The sequence below is a fragment of the Rhipicephalus microplus genome, chromosome 2 (assembly GCF_043290135.1).
Source record: "Rhipicephalus microplus isolate Deutch F79 chromosome 2, USDA_Rmic, whole genome shotgun sequence".
NCBI classification, from domain to species: domain Eukaryota; kingdom Metazoa; phylum Arthropoda; class Arachnida; order Ixodida; family Ixodidae; genus Rhipicephalus; species Rhipicephalus microplus.
In genome coordinates, this window is record NC_134701.1 from 296,211,920 (window position 1) to 296,232,156 (window position 20,237).

At 47.7% G+C, this 20,237-nt stretch overlaps 1 protein-coding gene across 1 annotated transcript in view; it reads right to left on the bottom strand.

Moving 5' to 3' along the window:
* LOC119162682 (BBSome complex member BBS7) overlaps positions 1–20,237 on the bottom strand; it is a 287,576-nt gene that overhangs the window by 214,799 nt on the left and 52,540 nt on the right. Inside the window, exon 6 of the mRNA XM_075882301.1 lies at positions 1,864–1,936. Coding sequence (XP_075738416.1) covers positions 1,864–1,936 — 73 coding nt within the window. The remainder of the gene's footprint in view (positions 1–1,863; positions 1,937–20,237) is intronic.

The window sequence follows — 20,237 nt, forward strand, 5'->3', positions numbered from 1 at the left end:
GTTCAAAGTCCCACCAGAGGTGGTTCAATCCTTCACCTTGTTTTTGTTACAGCTGACCTATTGAATGATGATTCAGAGTGCGAGGTTGTAGAAGGTATCTCGGATCACAATGCAGTCTTTGTCCAACTTTCTATTCACTACGAACTTAAAAAACCAGAATACAAAGTTCTTACTGATTTCTCACGTACCAACAATGAAGGCGTACTTTCCCTGCTAGCAGATTATTATGCAAATTTTCTGCTTTCCAGCAACAGTTGCGGTGTAAACGAGTTGGTTGAACACTTTGGCACGATTGTGTCCGACTGCATATCTAAATTCGTGCTAAACAAATGCGTGAAGCGCAATCCTAAACACCCATGGTATAAACTGTGACAATAACTTTTACAAATAAAAAGGAGCCATTGCAATTTAGATATGGCGACTCCAATCACACACTGGAAAAAGTTCAGGAATTTAAGTATCTTGGTGTTGTATTCTCTCTCAACTTGAAGCAGCACAAACACATTGACCTTATTTCTGCAAAATCGCTTAAGAAATTAGGTTACTTAAGAAGAACGCTAAAGGGCGCCACAAAAGAATGAAAGCTTATCGCCTTCAAATCACTGGTCAGGCCTCTTTTTGAATATCCGTCTGTTGTGTGGTCACCACATCTTGCAATTGACATAAATAAACTTGAGGCCATTCAGCATAAAGCGATTAGATTCATTTTTAACCGTTATGACCGTGATTTCTTCCCCTCTGAGCACTACCATGCTTTATCGCTAAACTGCTTACAACACAGAGGTATGTGTGATCGGCTTACCATGCTACATAACATCATACACAATTCCATCCGCATAGCCAGACCCATTTCGTTCACCAATCATCCTACCCAGGTGACTCACCGATACGATCCGTTGAACATTGTGCCATTCAGATGTTTTATTGATTGTTATAAATACTCTTTTTTTCGTGCACAGTTGACGCTTGGCATAATCTGGACACTACTTTGAAACAACTACCGCATGCGCTGTTTGTTGAACAAGTGTCCAGCTATGTAATTTGATGTTCCTAATTTTTGCTGTTGTTCTTTTTGTCTGATCATTTATTGTTTGTTGAACAGGTGTCTAATTATGTAATATTATGTTTTTTATTTGTGCTGTTTTTGTTCGTTTATTGTAACCACTCCTGCAATGTCTCAAACATGAGACAGCAGTATCTGTAAATAAATTGCGTACTTCACAATTGTGCAATGTCGCGTCGGGTCGACAGGGTGGGTACTAGTTTTAATGCTCATCCGTGAGCCCATGTCATAGGTAATATGTATTTGGGTGATGGGTCTGAAAATATTTCATGCTTGCTACATTTATTCTTAGAGTTAAGTTACACAGCTACTGCAGCTAGAATTTCTCGTCGCAGGTAATGACCGGTCTGCTGAGTATGCAGAGAATATGTATGCTAAAGGAACACTTATGAAGTGTGTGCTTACAGATCGAAAAGGCCCAATTCTAATACAATAAGCTTTAGGCATGCATTGTACAATTTTGTTGTTTGCACATCTTTGTTGGTGCTCTTACAGTACACTATCTGCTCAGCCCTGAGCACAATCCCTTTTTGCAAAGACATATCGATAGGACTTGAGCACTCTCTTGCAAGCAAGCACTCACGAAATCAATTGGTGGTACATGATGTAAATCTGTCCGAATACTAGATCTATTAAGGTCACATTTATTACACACTTGTTATTCTGTTTACTTTTTCAGTATACTTGTGCTTGAAAGCTGAAGTTATTTTCTCCCTGCTACTTAAACAGCTTGCAGTGTTCAACTTTGGGACCGAGTCACAGTACTTTGCTAAAAGCTGGGACCTTCTCTGTTTTCTCACCTCCATCACCCTGGTAGAGACACAACGCTGTCGCAGGACCAGACACTTCAATTTCCATCTGGCATTGCGAATCCTGAAAAAGAAATAGTGAGAAAGCAAAGCAAATCTTGAACAAATATGGGAAAATCTCCAAAGTTTTCGATGCAATTGTTACGATAGAATTAAGCAAACGTGGTGTATTAGAACCTGCAGGTTTGTAAGCTGTATTGCAATTACACACTTGTCTCAGCAAGCAGGGTCTACTTTGTCGGAAATTTTCGCACGCTGCCCGGCCTTCAAAGTAGAAGCAAGGTGAGCATTTTCTTCTAGTTTATTCGCAGCAATAGACGAGTCATTGCTAATACATTAAACCTTTTCAAAATATTCAATTCCTATGTTCTCACAATGAGCGAAATAAACAGTATTTTATGACTGTATCAGAAGCAGTCGAGGGGAGCAGCCTATAACGTATTTTATTTGAGGGGTGAAGCACCTAAAGGCCCCACAACGTCCATGTGTGAGTAGCCATCGTATACAGCAGATACGGTAGAATTTTCTCTTCGGAGTTGGAAACCAGTGTTGCATCACGAGCTTAGGTGGGGGCAAATGTTGGTGAGCGAGGCAAGTGTCCCTTTTGCACCCCATGCCGACGCCCATGACAGCAGATTCCGCGCTGATGTATGTGAAGAACGCGAAACATATGTAATAATCAAAAACATAAGCCAAAAACTGCTGGTCACAACAAGCAATCTGAGAGGCCACAACACCGTAAGAACAATGGCATATTACCGCCCATAAAACAAATATAGAAGCTAGGGCTATGCAGAAGAAAATGAAGGGCTGTTAGGCAGAACAAAATAGAAGGTCACCACACCAAAAGCATCAACAAAACATGGTGGAAGCTTCCCGTCCAGGTTTTCAGGTGTCGCCGCCATCAATACGATGACCGAATGAAAGCGTCTAGTGAGCCTGTTTTTTAGATGCTTTTATTTGTCAGATGATATGAGTTCGCGTACGAATTGTTTCGCATTTAGTTACATCCAGTCATAAGGATCTGTATTGTGAACACGTAGAAGGCTGAGAAAAGACTCACTAACGTGGCAGTGAGAACTAGAAAATGTCGCGCTAAACAGGTTGCGAAACGCACATGGATATGTTGATATCAATTACAGATAGTTTGCCGAATACTATGAATGAAGTGTAGGTGCGTGAGCTGCGTACTTTTATTCACACGAGCGTATGCTTCATGCAGTTCAATGTATGTATTGTCCAGCGCTGAACAGCATCTGTGCTGCGGACAACTGTGTTGAGTCCGTACGTTGTACGAGCCTTTTTTTACACGTGAACTCTTATGCATGTATATTATTCACTGGTAAACTTGCTAAAATGTGACTTCCGTGGCCTTTCCTTCATGTAGCATAGATTGAGTCAAAATAAAATGATTTATCGCAGCAAGTTCATGTGATCAACCTTGTCATTTCGCTCGACCAGCATCCTGGACTTACTGGAGTAAGCACGCAGGCTACTTGTGAGCTTTTGATGAGTAGTTTACTGCAGTTATTGAAACGAGACAAATTGTGAGAGGCAGCTGCCGCAGCGAGTGGGAACAGCCATTACGCAGAAGCAGACCTATCAGAACGCAATCCGCCATATCAAAGCAACCTTGCGCTTTTGACACCTGCTTTGTTACTGCACTGTTATAAATTATACAATTCTAGCCTTAATTATTCCTAGTTTTAAAGAGTAAATGGAGTATAAGTAACATTGCTGAGGTGAGGGGGTGTGGTTACGACCTTATGTTTTTACTAGCAGAAAGACCGCTTCATAGCATCAATACTGTTCATGCGTGCTCACAATGGGTACACGGATTTGTCCTGATTGCTGATAGGAGCTGGACTACAAGCATTGAAGTGAGAGGGGGGTGCTGACACAGGCTTGGGGGGGGGGATGCGCCACTGCTCCCAGCAGTAAAGCAGCAAAACTGCGACAAGGACCCCTATATAAGGGCTGGAGAAGCGCAAGCCCAACGGCAATGACGTTTCAATATTAATTTCACAAATAATTCCCGATCCGATGCACATTGTTTCGTCCCATCACTTCGTGGATACACGTGTTTTCTCTTCGAGGCAAGTGATCGACGTTTTTGATCAAATTGAGTAGAGACGCATGTATCGCAGGTGTGCCTGGAAAGACGCCTGCAGTAGTCACGGACTCGTCACTCGAGTAGGAACATCTATTTTGTCGCTATCAAATGAACGAAATGGAGTGCTGAAGATTAAATCATAATTACCGGTTGTCAGCGTGTTTGAAAAATGCGTGATTACAATTTGCACAGTCATGTGTACATGTGTACATCCCATGACATTGCTATCGTAGGCTAACGCCACAGGAGCGAAGGGAAGAGACAACCGAATCACAATCGACGCCACCAGGGAACGCTCGCCTTGGCTTCACGATTCACGGATTCGGAGCAACTAGACTATATAAAGGAAAAAAAAGATAAATCTAGTGGTTTTTTTCACTAAGTATTACGGCTAGGTGGCGTTAGCCACCGCCCGATCCAAAGGGTACAGCCACATCCATCCATCCATCGAGCCACAGCCGAGCGCCATCCTTGATTTTCTCTGTTTGAGGGCGCTCGCTCGCGCTATGTTCTGTACGAGTTTATAGCCAAGGCTATAAACTCTTTCAAGAAGCAGCACAGGCATGGCTTTATGGTAGAATGCTTCACTGCAATTGAGGGAAATGAACTGATTTGATTCCATGAGAAGGCAAACGCGTGAAAAGATCGGAAATAGGGGCGCCTTGCTTTGAAAGCAATGTGAAAAAGGCGCAGGAAAGGAGTGCTACGTGCAGATGAGATGATGGAGTTTGCGGGTATAAGGCGAAAGCATGCAACAAACGCAGAATCAAGTTGATTGGTGAGACATGGGACAGGTCTTTCAACTACAGTGGTCGTATTCAGGCTCATGATGATGATCACGTGACTGCCCTGCATGATGCCTACGTTTCATTATGCATCATGGCGTAATTGAAAGCGTGGCCGTTGTTTAAGCCGAGCGTAACGTGTCTGTCGAAGACAAACTCTCCGCAGAGTGGTGACGTCACCTTATGTTGCCTAGCAACCACCGTCGCCTTTGCTCGTTTGCTTGGCCCGACGCAGACACTGCTCCACGGTCTGCTGGTGGCTGCACGCTACTCCGCATCAGTGAGCAAAGCTGTCGTGCTACTCTTTCCACCAGTCAGACCAACACCACGAGCAACATACATCACACTGCTCTACACAACGTGTTCTGCCGTTGTAGCGATGTTGCTTGCACGCAGGTTTTAGAATTCCTGTGCGAGTTCTTTTTTTCTTTCCGAATTTATCTAGGCTGTGTGGTTAATGGCGAGTGATACCGCTCGATAGAGTGTTTGTGTATTGTGAAGTGAACCGCCGTGGAGCTTTCCTCGTGTGGAAGATTCTTTGAGTCACACATGGCCACGCCGTTCCAGCAACAAAGGCCACAGTTGCATTTCAGGTTATGAAGAAAAAACAACTGTCGACCAAATGCTCATGCAGCTTCATTTACGAGGGATGGTGTCATCGGCAGGCAACTCCGAGGAATAGTTTCACTGGATGTGCAGATTCGAAGATAAGCTGGCGAAGCGACCACGAGCACATCATGAGTGTGACATGTAGTCCTGTTATTACATGAGAAGCATGTCATGATTATCACGTTTGGACACGTATTTTACCTTTATCGTCCATTCACGTCACGCAACACCAAGTTTTGTATATGTGAAGCTATAGCGAAACGGCCACGAGTGCATCATGAGCGTGTTATGTTGTCATGTCCTGCGTGATTTTAAGGTACATGAAAAACAAAGAGATTGACAGACGCTATATACTTGAGAAACAATCTGTAAGGTGTCCATTAAAGAAGTCCAGGGTGTCAAAGTGTATAGACCATCGAGAACCAGTGGCTCTCTGGTGGGCGACGCTGGGGAAAACGCTTTGGTGGAAGAAATAGACGTAGGGGCGTTGTGGCCGTGCACATGCGTGTCCCACGACCACTTGGCGGGATGAAGGTTACTGTATATTGCCCCGGGAAACTGCCAACGCTCAGTGTAAGGCAGACATCCCGAGCAAAAGAAGCGCTGACGGCACCGCTACAAGAGACGAAGCCAGCCGCAGTGGGCGAGCGGGTCCTGCATGCGCACGAGCTTCAACGGAGCGTCCAGCGCGCGTGAAGACAAAACGTCGTTGCTCGAGGCAGAGGTTCGCGAGGACTACGGACGTGTTGTTCGTTTTTCCAGCTGCTGTGTGATTCCTTTGGCTTTGAGCACAAGTTCGTCCTTATTAAAACTTGTAAAAAATAGGGCACCCTTGTGGTGAGTTGTAATATCTGCTACAATGCGCCATACCTTGACGGAACTCTGCTACCTTTAGGTAGCAGAGTTGCGCCAAGGTATGCTATCTTGGGTTCAAGTGTCTTACGGGAAAGCACTCACCACCCGCGTAGGAGCAGCGATCGCGCTTAAGAATACTAGCGTTGCTTTCTTAATAAGTTTGTGGTTTGTTTTTTCTCTAATTTTTATGAAAGTACGAGAAAACCTCAGTTGCTCTGGTCACGCCTGGAAGCCTTGATTTTATGTTGACGTTTTTGCTATGTTATGATGAGAAAGCGTGCGTCCGCTTGATGAACTAGTCATACATATGTATATTTATAGTAGGCCACACATTAGCAAAGGCTTCTTTTGCGCTGTTTTGTCCCGTTCACTTGCATAAAATTCTTTTTCACTCATGATCGCTATCGCGGGAGTTAGGGATGAAATATTTTAATGCGTTGGGCTCATTCATTACCTGTGTGAGTTAACCAGCTAAGGCTTTTGTAGGCTTCAACTGAATCGAGCTGGATAGCGATTAAGAGTGGCCGTGCGACGCCCGCATTACGCGTGGTTTGCGTAACACGCACGTATTACAATCGCGGCTCACGACAATTGATGTGAATCGTTGTTCAACAACCCTGTCGTGACCAACATTATTTTCATTTGAAGTTTTAAAGCTGCATTCAATTCACGGACTAGCAGCAACACCTTGCTGATTTAAAAAGTGCTAGCTTGAATTCTCCCTTTATTTTTAGCATTTTAACCGCCAGACCAATTTGAACATATGCAGCTGACACACGCTGGCCGACTCTGCATGTATAACGTATTACCTACTGCATTTTTGGTTAATACAAATACAGCAAGTTTTGCAGTGCCATGGACAGATTTAAAAAAGAAAGCCAAGCGCATGGACTTCAGCAGAGAATTGGAAAAAGGGCACTTGCCCCCCTCAAGCCACAACAGCACTTGCCCTCACCCAAGCTATACCAGTGCTCTTGCTCTTCTTAAACCGTTATGCAACAATGGTTTGCATCCCCCCACGAGAAAATCCTGCAGACGACAATGGCCAAGCGTTTATTCCTTCCCACTGAGCCCTCATCTTTCTATAGCAACACCACCTGCACCAGCGTCCAATCACCTGGGCTCTACGTAGTACAATTCAACACGGAATTCAACACAGAATGCATTTGATGCCACATTTCTCGTGACCAACAGGCAGCATGACTAAATTACCGAAAAAGTGTGGCAAGAATGACAACAGCTGTTGTCAGCTCCAATTGGTCTGCCCGGAATCCACGTAGCGTTGACTTCTCCGGAGTGCAAAGGAACCACCTATGACAACGTGATGGCGCTCGGTGAATAGGGGCGCTGAACTCCTGTAGGCGGTAGGCAGTTCAGTTTGGACTGTCACGGTGGATGGACGTGTTTTTTGAGCGCTCCCAATCGACTGCGCAGATAAGTTGTTTTGCATGTTTTGAGCTTGTCTTTGTAAATAAAGTGCAGCAGTTAAAATCCCTGTAGCGCTTATTTTCTTGTACGGCTTTTCGGGGGTCAGTCACCAGGTATCTATTAGTTTGTGTGTGTGTTTGATTTTTTGATTTTTTGTTCTTTTCTTTTGCCACTCCGTGGGGGAGGTGCACGTTCATTGCACACGCAATTTTTTTGTAGTAGAGCTTAGACTTTCCCTTTTTCATAGGTCGGGCCTCCAGTTTTGTAATTATTGAGTGAGACTAGTCATAGAACAATTGGTGTCGAAAGGACATGGTTAAAAAGACTGTGAAGTGTTCAGGATGTGGGGTTGGGTTTAAAGTGGACTCAAGTGTAGAAGCGAATAGAGAAGAGGCTGACACGAAGTGTAGGCAATGCGAGGTCAAGGAAAAAATGGAGAAAATGATGGTTACCCAGAGTGAAATGCTGATGAGAATCACCGAGCTCGAGACTGCGTTGGCGACAGAGCAAGTGAAAACGAGGGCTATGGGAGAAAAGCTGAAGTCCGCCGAGGAAGCACTAGCCAAGGTAAACAGAGGAGCGGCCTACGGAGAGAACAGTAGGGAACAGGCAACCAGAACTGCGGAGAAGAAAGAGCAAGCAAGTTTGGAAAAAACAGGTTCAGCCGGTTCATTTATCGCAAGGCCCAGTTTCAGCGAAGTAGTGGTGTGGCTGGGAGGGGACAAAGCAGCCGGCGTCACAGGTGCAAGTAACCCCCAGGTGCAGGACGCTCCAGCTGAAAAGTCTCAGCATGTGATAATCGCCGGGGACTCGAATTTAAATTGATGCACAGAATCCATCAAAGAGAGGGTAAAGGTGACAAGAGGGTTGCAGTAGGGGCGTTCCCAGGACGCAAGCTGGAAGCAGTCGTGAGGCAAGCGAGCGCAAAACTCAAAACTACAGCTGATAGACAAAACTTCGTGATAATTTCAGGTGATTTAATTGATGTCTTAAATGAAGATACAGAAGGACTAGCAACTACACTGGCGAAAGGCGTAGATGATATCCGCGCCACTTCTCCTGAGGTACAGGTAGCGATATGCACAATACCGGAGGTACCGGTGCCTGATAGCAACCTGCAAAGAGCGGTTGTCAACGCAAACCAAGAGATATGGCGGATGAGTCGAGAGAAAGGCTTTTGAGGTGGTGGAATTTGTCGGAGCTAACACGAAAAAGATCCAGCCCTGACAGCGTTCAGTTTTCGAACTGATTTTTGTTTTTTTATTATCGCGCTGCACCCCACCGCGCGGCCCAAATGCCAACTACTTCCTTGACGAGCGCCGCATTGAGGCGCTACAGCGCTCCCCCCCCCCCCCCCCGTAGAGCGAGAGCCGTAGGAATCACCAGAGCAGTCGCCCAGTGGACATGCTTGGATGTTGGCATCCAGACATTAGATTGAAACCCCGCGGCCGCGAGAGCGGCGATATACGCAGGTTTCAGTCGATCAGCAGCCGCGACGTCTTCACGGCCATTGATGTCCAGCATGAACGTCTTAGGTGTACGATGGAGTACGCGGAATGGGCCATCATAGGCTGGTGTTAGTGGTGGCCGTATTTGGTCACGCCGAACGAAGACGTGACTGCAGTCATGCAGATCCTGACTGACGAAGACAGACTGGGGGTGTCGGTAGGCAGGAATCACCGGAGCAAGGTCCCGAAACGTGGTGCACAGCTCTCGAATGTACGTGGAGGCATCGTGAGTGGAAGGGGGTGATGATCGCTCGAAGAATTCTCCTGGAAGACGCAGGGAAACGCCATAGACTAGTTCGGCTGACGAGCAGCCGAGATCCACTTTCAATGCTGATCGGATGCCCAGAAGTACGAAGGGGAGGTAGTCGAGCCAACGTTCCCTTGGCTGGTGAGCAGTGAGGGCAGCTTTCAGTTGTCGATGAAGCCGTTCGACCATGTCATTGGCGGAAGGATGGTAGGCAGTTGTGTGGATGTGTTGAATGCCCAGGATATTGGCAAGTGCGGTGAAAAGGGCCAATCGGAACTGACGATCGCGATCAGTGGTGACGATAGAAGGGTATCCAAAGCGCGGCACCCATCCGTTTGTGAAAGCCTTGGTAACTGTTGGTGCTGTAATGTCGGCAATGGGAAACGCTTCCGGCCATCTGGTGAAGCGATCCACACGTGTCAGCAGGTAGCAGGCTCCTTGCGATGACGGAAGAGGACCGACGATGTCGAGATGGACGTGAGAAAACCTTGTGTCCGGAGGCCGAAAAGGGGATGTTGCCGTGACAGTATGACGGCGAACTTCAACGCTCTGGCTATCAAGGCAGGTTTGCTCCAGCGTCGGACATCAGCATCAGATGCTTGGCCAAAGGAAACGAGATGTGACTAGCTTCTGGGTCGCACGAATACCAGGATGGCTCATGCTGTGCAATTGATCAAAAATTGCACGACGAAAAGCTGAAGGCACGAAGGGCCGAGGGACACCAGTAGACGTTTCGCACGTTATTAATGAGGTAGAAAATGGAAGCGGGCACTCCGTGAACGATAGAGACGTGGATGAAGAGCGAAGACGATCCAGCTCAGGATCGTTGCTTTGGGCAGCTGCTAGCTGTTCCATGTCTAGTGGTGGCTGGGTCGACAAGGCATCGATGCGGGATAGTACATCAGCAGCAGCATTTTCCGGCCCATGTACGAGTCTGAGACCCACAGTGAACTCGGAAATAAAGCATAGTTGACGGATCTCCCGTGAAGTACAGTTGCTGTGATTGCGATGGAAGGCAAACGTAAGGGGCTTGTGGTCTTTAACGACGTAAAAGTCCCGGCCCTCCAATAAATGACGAAAATGTCTGATGGCGAGGTATACCGCGAGGAGTTCTCGGGCAAATGTACTGTATTTTGTCTCTGGTGGCTTCAGTTTTTGCGAGAAAAACCCAAGGGGCTGCCAACGGATACGTGCTGCTCGAGAACGGCGCTAACAGCCACGCTTGATGCATCGTGAGCATCGATGATGAGACAAATTGGGGCATCTGGGACGGGATGTATGAGCATGGTAGTGTCTGCCAGAGCCTTCTTGGCAGTGTCGAAGGCAGATGCAGCGTCCTTGGGCCACTCCAGTGGCGCAGCCGGGTCTTTCTTTTTAGCCAATAGGTCGGTCAAGGGCTTTATGCTCAGGACCGGATGAGCTTGCTACAAGGAGGTCATCAAGGTAGGCAAATATGAAATCGAGACCTCGCGTGACCTCGTTGATAGTGCGCTGAAAGGTCTGTGCAGAGTTGCGCAATCCAAAAGGCATCCTTACATATTCAAACAGACCGAATGGGGTGGTGATGGCCGTCTTCGGAATGTCGGCGGGTTCTACAGGAATCTGATGGTAAGCCTTATAGTGAACCCGCTACCAACTGCAGCGGACGATCACCGCGGGTTCACGCTTAGCGAGCCACAGGGCCGCTACTACGTTTACTCGCGTGTCGCGCACCGCTCCGCGCGCGCTCAACTGATAAGGCGTTTAGCGCGGCGCGGCAAATGGACAGTGTTCTAATGCAAAAGTACACAGCACATTATTGCCTCTGGCGGCACCCCGACCAACAGTACAACGTCCGCTCGCGGGACGCGGGTAGCAAAAGCACCCGCGCGCGGACGTTCACAATAAGGGGAAAACCGCGAGCACGTCGCAGCTGGCAATGGCGAGCTTTGACACGCCGGTCGGGAAAAGGTCCCTCGCGGCTATGCTGCGCACTCTCACGATGGCCACTGGTCGCGAGTGTTAGGGCAAACCTCGTACGCGTAGGCCTACGGCAAGTGCGGCTCGTTGTGGTACGACCACTTCAAGCACTAGGCACCGCTCTAGGCTTAGCGTACGCTACCGAAGCCAGCACTCAAGTAAACACGCCTGCCGGGGTGCACAAGGCCACCCCGGGCAGGCTACCGTCCGCGATTCCCAAAAGGGACGCGGACGAAGGAAAACACGTGCTTACCCGGCGCCGTCCACGGAGCAAGAGAGCTCTCCCTCGGCGCGCGCTACCGCGTGCCATGCCCGCACGTGGCGCCATCTATCGCCACGTGGTGTTAACAGAGCAGGGAAGCAAAAGGGTGTGGCCGTGTGGCAGAAGCCCGCGAAATGGTCGCAGGCGCGCCTCAGATCCCCACACCCTCCTCTCCTTAATTCACCCTATATACAGGTCTGCAAAGGCAGCTGGTCGTCGCCCATGCATGCAAAGGCGTCATGCAATGGGCAACAGCTAGCCTCAGCCTCGCTCTGCAACTGCTGCTGAAGAAAAAAAAATAAACAACACAAGAATACACTTGACAAATACAATGGCTCCGCGGAAGAGGGGTAACGGGAGTTCATGATGCTCACGCAAGAGCGCGTCCACGGCTCGGAGGGGCAGCGTCACGTAATGTCTGACTTGGGTGATTGCCTGGATGCGAGAGTTCGAGGGGAGGGTTCTGGTTGAGGCCTTCATGCGAGGAACGGGCTTACCTTCGTCTCGTCGATGTCGATGACAGCCCTGCAAGTCCGACGAACGCCGCCTCGGTGGAGGTCCGAATGGACCTCGCTGCGACAGCCGGCCCTTCTGCTGGAATAATGGTCGCCAAATCCATTGGCTGTGAGGCGTCCTGCGGCGTCGGTCGAGTCGTGCACAGCGTCTGCGACAGCGGGCCTCGTGCAGGTCTCCGAACACCTCCAGAGTCCAAAGTGGTGTAGGGATCGGTGACTTCTTAAGTTGCCGCCACACGCACACACACACGCACACACCTCCGATGGTCGGGTCTCTCCAAACGCGCACCGCAAGGGAAGCGCAGAGTGTCATTTGTCCCTCTCCCCACGCTAAAGCACCAATTCACAATCCCCTCCTCCAGCGAGGAGAAAAAAAGAAAACACGAAAAAAACATCCAGTAAACAACAACACCCAAATGACAATCAGCAGCAGTAACTGGGCGGAACAGACTTCTTTGCAAGCACTGTCTGTAAAGAAGCTAGTTAACTGAGACTAGACAGTATAAATGAGGGCCTTCGGTTGCGGAAATAAGCCCGCCGTCCGGCGCGAAATCAATAAGGTGACCACTTCCTCAGATTATACCGGTGCGTGGTCCGAATGCGGTACGCCGCGCCGGGTGTGCGCCGTTGCTTGCGCGAAGAGCCACTGGGCGCTGGCGCAGGCTCGTCAGACCTCGACGCAAAGGCTTTCAGGTCTGCGAAGTGGGCACGGCTGAGTTTTCCCGAAAGCGGGTCTTTCAGCAAGTACGCGAGTGGAGTCCAAGCTTTTTCCACTTGGTACGGACCAAGCCACTTTTGAGCGAGCGAAGCTGAGAAACCCTTGCTCGCGTCGCTAAGAGCGTGGTTGCGCTTCAGGACGAGGTCACCCACCTTAAATGAAAGGTGGCGACGTTTTCGGTCGTACTGGGCCTTTTGCTCGGCCCTGGCCAATACCAAACTTTGCCTCACTCTACTGAGAGCTCGACAAAGCCTGTCCCGAAGTGTGGAAGCGTGAGCAGAACAGTCTGCCGGTTCTTTCTCGTCTCCGAGCTGGCATTGCATGACACTGGTCACCGGATTTGCCAACTCCCTTCCGAAATTAAGGAAGGCTGGAGAGAAACCAGTAGAGCGACTCTCGGAGGTTCGGATTGCAAACGCGAGTTCACTCAAATGGTCTGCCCAGTCCCTTTGACTTTCGGCAAAGGCCGCCAACATCGGTTTGAGCGTACGATTGGTTCGCTCCGTCAAATTGGACTGGGGATGGTAGCGCGAAGTGGTGCAGTGATCTATTCCTAGGGAACGGCAAGTATGACCAAACACCCGAGCGGTGAAATACGACGCATTGTTCCGGGACGCGGTTAGCAAAGACACCCGCACGCGGACGTTCACAATAAGGGGAAAACCGCGAGCATGTCAGATGATGTTTAAAGAAAATGGGAAATCTTTCTAAGCTGTAGAAGGGATGCATTCCTTCTGATCAGCGAAAAGATTAGAAGAAAGGGAGCCCAGTGGCTGGCAGAAGTACACAAAAAAGATAGAAAGGCTGCTGCGAAATTTCGGTACCATTCAAACTCCGTAAGAAATGAGACGAGCCTAGAGCCGAGGTTTTTAACTACAGCTCAATGTGCTAGGCTAGAAGGGGATGAAGCTATTGAATATATAAGAACAAGGGTGACAGAAAAATTTTAACACAGAAGTGCTTTATGCACCACAATAGACAAGGATGAATGAAGTGGCGCAATGGCTCCATTTTTGACAACAAGAGTGGGAAAGGGCTAAGAAAAGGCTTCCTACATCAACAGGCCCAGATGGCATTCCAATTATGCTGATAAAGGCATTAGATCCGAAGTCTAAGCAGGCTTTGAGAGAGGCAGTGAGCAAAAATAATAATTGATGGAGAAGTTCCCGATGGATGGAAACTTATTAGGGTGAGCATGATCTATAAAGGAAAGGGGGACAAAGCTGACATAAACAACTACCGTCCTACAACAGTGACATCAGTGGTCTGCAGGCTGGCGATGCAGATTTTAAAGGAAAGACTGCACGCATGGATGGAGGATGAGGGGTGCTTGGGGAACTGCGGAATGGGTTTCGGAAATACAGGAGGTTGGAAGACAATCTGTTCTCACTGACGCAGTGCATCGAAATAGCAGAAAAGGAACACATGCCCCTGTGGCTAGCGTTTTTGGATATCAAGGGACCGTACGATAGCGTGGTCCAAGAGGAATTGTGGGGAATACTGGACATACTAGACGTGGATGATGTAGTCACTAATTTTTTAAAGAATATATATAAAAATAAGAAGGTACTTATAAAGTGGGAAAAACAGGTATCTAAGCCCACAGAGGTGAAACGGGGGCTAAGGCAGGAATGTCCTCTTTCACCCTTGCTATTCATGATGTACCTACAATGACTAGAGGCCAAATTAGAGGAAAGTGGACTGGGCTTCAACCTCTCTTTTGTCAAACAAGGAAAGCTCATTGAACAGGCACTACCAGCATTGATGTACGCAGATGATATAGTGCTAATGGCCGACAACAAGGAAGATTTGCAGAGATTGGTGAACATCTGCGGTAATGAGGGAGATAGGTTAGATTTCAAATTCAGTAAGGAAAAATCAGCAGTCATGATTTTTAATGACAATGAAGGTAGTAATCTTAGAATACAGGAGGTCACGCTAGAGATAACAGATAAATACAAATATCTGGGCGTACGGATAAACGATGGGGCTGAGTACCTAAGGGAACACGAAATATACGTGTCGACTAAAGGTAACAGGAATGCAACGGTAATGAAAAACAGGGCACTGTGGAATTAGAATAGGTATGATGTTGTGAGAGGAATATGGAAAAGAGTCATGGTTCCTGGTCTCACGTTCGGCAATGCGGTCTTGTGCATGAGATCAGAAGTTCAAGCAAGATTAGAAATTAAGCAACGTGGAGTAGGTAGGCTTACTTTAGGGGCACACGGGAATACACCAAATCAGGGAGTACAAGGTGATATGGGTTGGACATCATTTGAGGGCAGGGAAGCTAGCAGCAAGATAAAATTCGAGAAGCGATTGAGAGAAATGGGGCAGGAGCGTTGGGCTAGGAAGGTATTCAGCTACTTGTACATGAAGAATGTCGATACAAAACGGCGGAAGCGAACCAGAAAATTGACTGGTAAATACTTGGAAAACAGCGGGGGCCAAACCAAAAAGAATTATCAGTTAAGAAGAAGGCGAAGGAAGCTGAGACCGATATGTGGAGAATTGGCGTGATTAAGAAGTCCGCATTATAGATCTATCGAACTTTTAAGCAGGAAATAGCCAAGGAAAGAATCCATGATAATACTCGGGGTAGTTCTTTACTGTTTGAGGCCAGAACGAGAGTGTTGCGAACAAAGACATATCGGGCCAAATACGAAGGGGTAGACACGGTATGCACTGCGTGTGGAGAGAAAGAAGAAACTGCCGAAGACTTGATAATGTTCCGTAAAGGGCTTCACCCTGTCGTTCAGGTTGATGGCGCAGAGTTTTTCAAAGCACTGGGGTTTAGGGACAGTGAGGGCAAAATAGACTTTAAGCGGGTAGAATTAACTAGAAGGAGGTTATCTGATTGGTGGCTAAAATCAAGGCACGGATGAAAATTGAACCCTTCGCTGCAAAGTACAGATTTTCAACCTCACTATTTAAGGAAAAAAATAAATCTAGTTTTCGGTTCATTAAGCTCTAGCCACCGCCCGATCTAAAGGGTACAGCCATATCCATCCATCCATCCATCCATCCATCCATCCATCCATCCATCCATCCATCCATCCATCCATCCATCCATCCATCCATCCATCCATCCATCCATCCATCCGTCCGTCCGTCCGTCCGTCCGTCCGTCCGTCCGTCCGTCCGTCCGTCCGTCCGTCCGTCCATCCATCCATCCATCCATCCATCCATCCATCCATCCATGCATCCATGCATCCATGCATCCATCCATCCATCCATCCATCAGGAGCAAGTGGCTTTCGGAAAACAGAGGCGTAACCACCGGGTAGGGTGGCCCATTCTAACCACCCTACCGTGGGCGCAACTCTGCTACCTAAAAGTATCGTATACAGTAACTCTAGGCGGGGTCATTCGAGAGCACACCAGGCCCCGGAAACTCAAGTTCGAGTGTCACCTGTAGGGGGTGAAAAAATCAACCACGGCGCGTTTCTGCTTCAAACACCCAGAGTGGATCTACTAACCGCTCTCGCCACCTGCGCTAATGCACTTCCTTGTAGGGGTGCCCTTGTCGGGGCCAAGTTTTTTTAAATTTTGGAATGATCAAACACTGCATCTTTGACTGCAGCGACACATAAAATACAACTTGTTCTTCTAGCAAGTAGTTTTTCTATAACATGTGCTGCTTCATCAATTTTTCGTAATAGTTTTGCACCAGCTGACTCGAAGTCAGCAGCAGCCAATTGACATCATTATCCTCACTTGAAAGTTTGCGGCGGTCGACGGTTGCGACGGCAGGTGACGGCTCGCAGTACATTCAGATGTTTCTCAGACTGTTTCGTTTCGCTCTAAATATTTCGAGCCGCTGCCGACCAACACACTTTTTCTCGTTCTGTTTATTTTGACTCTTTCAAATTCTTGCGTGAAGGGAATTCAAGTGACCTTCGGGGAACAAAGTGACCGTTGAAGCTTTAATCGGATGAACGCCAGTTGCAAGCCCGGACCAGTGAGTGGAAACTACTTCAGTTTTTTTAAGGACGGTTGCCTGCGGGGCTAGTTGGTCCATTTCAACATATGTAGTTTATTTGCCAATGACTACGTAGGCGTCATACGGTGGCAGCGCATTGCAATATTAAATTTTAAACTTACTTGCAGCGTGGCTTCATGTGGGAACGCGTCGCTGACTCAATAGTTAATTCGGAAATTTAATCGACAGGTAACACAAACCAGGCCGTTGCGATTGAAGAAGGCAAATAAATCACTGTGGCATCGCATGTGTCTTCGTAGCTAGCTCATGTACTAGTGCAACAAATCAACTAGTTACTAGTTTACCGCAGCTGCGTTTGAGAAACATCAGATAACTATGGGTCTGGTTCTGCTGTAGTGTGACAAAGAAAGTGTCACGTAAATGAGAAATCCTTTTACTGCCAGAGCAACCTGGCCCAGCTGACATGGAAGAAGCTGTGCACAATGGGCAAGAAACCTGCTACATGACATGCCTTGTGAAGAAGCAGCCCTGAGTGATACACGTCTTATGAGGTACCATTACATATATGTATAAAATACTACTGTTTACTAGTTAATTGAGTTTCTTTGTTTACATTGAAAAAATGTCATGTGTTGATTTCATGCAGTGATATCGAGTGATGTTACTTGTTTTTCGAGACTGCCATGCAACGACAGGATGACTACCCCCGAATGTCCACTCTGCAAGCACGTTGAAACATTTGAATGTCCACTACAACAGGTCGTCTCAAACCTCACAAATGTAATGCTGTCACAAACGATCGCTCTAAAAAGGGCGCGCCGCCGAATTCTGGCGACCAAGCGCCAGCGAGGCACCTCAAGGTCAACGGCAAAGAAGAAAATAAGCATCCAAAGACTCCCCGGGCGCGCCGTCTCCCCCCTCCCCCCACCAACCTCCTCACATCGGTGGCCGAGCAAGCCCTAGAAGGTTTTAGAAGGAAAGAGACGTGGTGATGCAGAGTTGCGTCACGTGTCACGGACGGCCCTCAAAACGTCTTGCTCTTTCCTCAGCCTTGGCTGTGCATCGCGCCGACGAAACGATGGCAACTTTCTGGAATATAGCGCGAAAGGTATTTAAGCGAGGAGCAGAGAAAGAAAAGCAGGAGAAAAAGAAAGTTTGCGCCCGTGTACGTAGGGGAAGAAGAAAGTATGCGCCAGAGTGCGTAGGGTGCTTCCTCCGTGTCCACGGTGAAGGTTTTGTCCTCAGTGACAAAGCAGGTAATGAAGAGGATTTCCGCTTGTGGGGTGAAAGCTCGTGTTACAAGCAGAAGAGTGTGAGGCTACCACCAGAGAGCGAAGACACGTCCTGCAATCGCAACGCGTGGGAAGCCGACGTGTTACCGGTGAAGTTTGGTGCTTGGAGAGCGGCTAATTGAAGACGCGAGGTTTCCTGCAAGAGAAACTTCGGGGGCAGTGGAACGACAACAGCGCTGGACTTCGAGTGTCTGATTCTCTGAAGAGTATTATTCAGACTTTGTTCCAAGGACTTTGGAATAAATAAGTTTTCGAACTCTTTAGTCTTTAGGTGTCTTGGTTGTTCGATGCATGCGATATAATTGTAGCGGCTATTGTTGTTTGTGTCTGTTGTTTCGAGTGTAGCTCATTGTACTGTGTAGTACGCTGTTTGATGGGAGACATATTGTATTCAACTATTGTCCAGTGTGCATATTTGTGAATCGTTTGATCTGCCATATTTGAGAATATAATTTGGTGTTGTTTATCAACTCTCGGCTCTGACTTGTTCTTTGGGCCACAGTCGGCGTCCGCTGGCACGCCAAATAGGACCACTTGATAATTGTCCACGCTTTCGTGGTGCAGTTTGAGGGGCCGATACTTCGGCCCTTGGAATTAGCCCAGTTATCACCTCCCTAACTAACGGTACCTGTGACAAATGCTGTATTTATGAATGTTTTACCGCGCATATCATGGAGGGGTGCTTTAGATTGGCCACAAGCATTGGCTGTCTACCATGGCATGGAATCTACACTTCAATAATGTTGAAACTATACCACTATTACATTGTGTGGCACTGCTGAGCAGAACGACACACTATTTGATCCCAATCACAGTGGCCATATTTCGATGGGGGTGAAACGCTAAAACGCTTGTGTGCTTAAAGGGCCTGTAAACAGCCCCAGGGTCCAAAAAATTTTAGTGATATATGTTCAGTTTTTCTTAGCAAACGTGGCGACTGCAAGAATTTTGCGAATACGTGCTATAACAAGGAAGGTACAGGGGTTAGGACATTGGTCTAAGCTGGTTCCAAATTTTCGCGTGGCCTCGCCCCCTTCTTCCTTCCATGAAGGGAAAGGCGTAGCCCATTGTCATGACTCCGCGCACTTCGACAACGTGACACCACGTCAGCGATTGACATCAACAGTGAACTCGATCAGTCGCAATGCACTTCCGCTTGCTGCGAAGCGTGGTTGTTTCAATTTGTTTACCGTTTGTCGCTCTAGCCCCGGGTCAACCGTGTAAGCGTCAGGTGCGAAGTGTTGATCACAAACGATAAGGTCCCCGGCTTACGTCATTGGATGGCCGATTCGCTTCAGCCATGCAGCGTGCATTACTTGATTGACAGATTTTTTTCTAAAATAGTGTGTCTCTCTCTCTCTCACTCACTCTTGAAATCGTAGAAGCAGAACGCCTTTTTATCTGGCGGAACACAATTAGCGTGTCATTGATACATGCTCATACCGAGATGGCGTACGCATACGTAATTGACACATGTGTCGGACAGCATAGAGTTACTCTATTATGATATGCGCGCATATCATGAAATCGTAGCACACTACAGGCTGAATCGGCAAGTATACCCGGGAGCGGACAGATCACTCAGTAAGTAAGACGAGATTATGGGGTGAAAGTTACAGATGGAAGTTTTTCCAAAGCTCCTACATTACAGCTAGTGGCACCCACCAGTTTTACGGTCCCAGTGCAAATGTGGTGATGAGGTGGCAAATTTGGTTCACACGGTGTCAACATGTTGAATCAGAAGGATGGTTTACGCGCTGTGTAATTCTGGAATGCTCTGCTCCACAGTCTGAACCCCAACGTCCATCATAAGTCATCCCTTGCTGCTACCAAGTAATACTGGCCGGGGTTAGGGGCGAGGGCAATGCATCACTTGATTGGCAGATTTTTTTTTCAAAATAGAGTGTCTCTCTCTCTCACTCACTCTTGAAATCGTAGAAGCAGAACGCCTTTTTATCTCGCGGAACACCGTTAGCGTGTCACTGATACATGCTCATACCGAGATGGCGTACGCATATGTAATTGACACATGTGTCGGACAGCATGGAGTTACTGCATTATGCATACGCCGCAACTCTTGGACATCACTTATAAGCTACAATCACTTATAAGCTACAAGTTTTCCCCA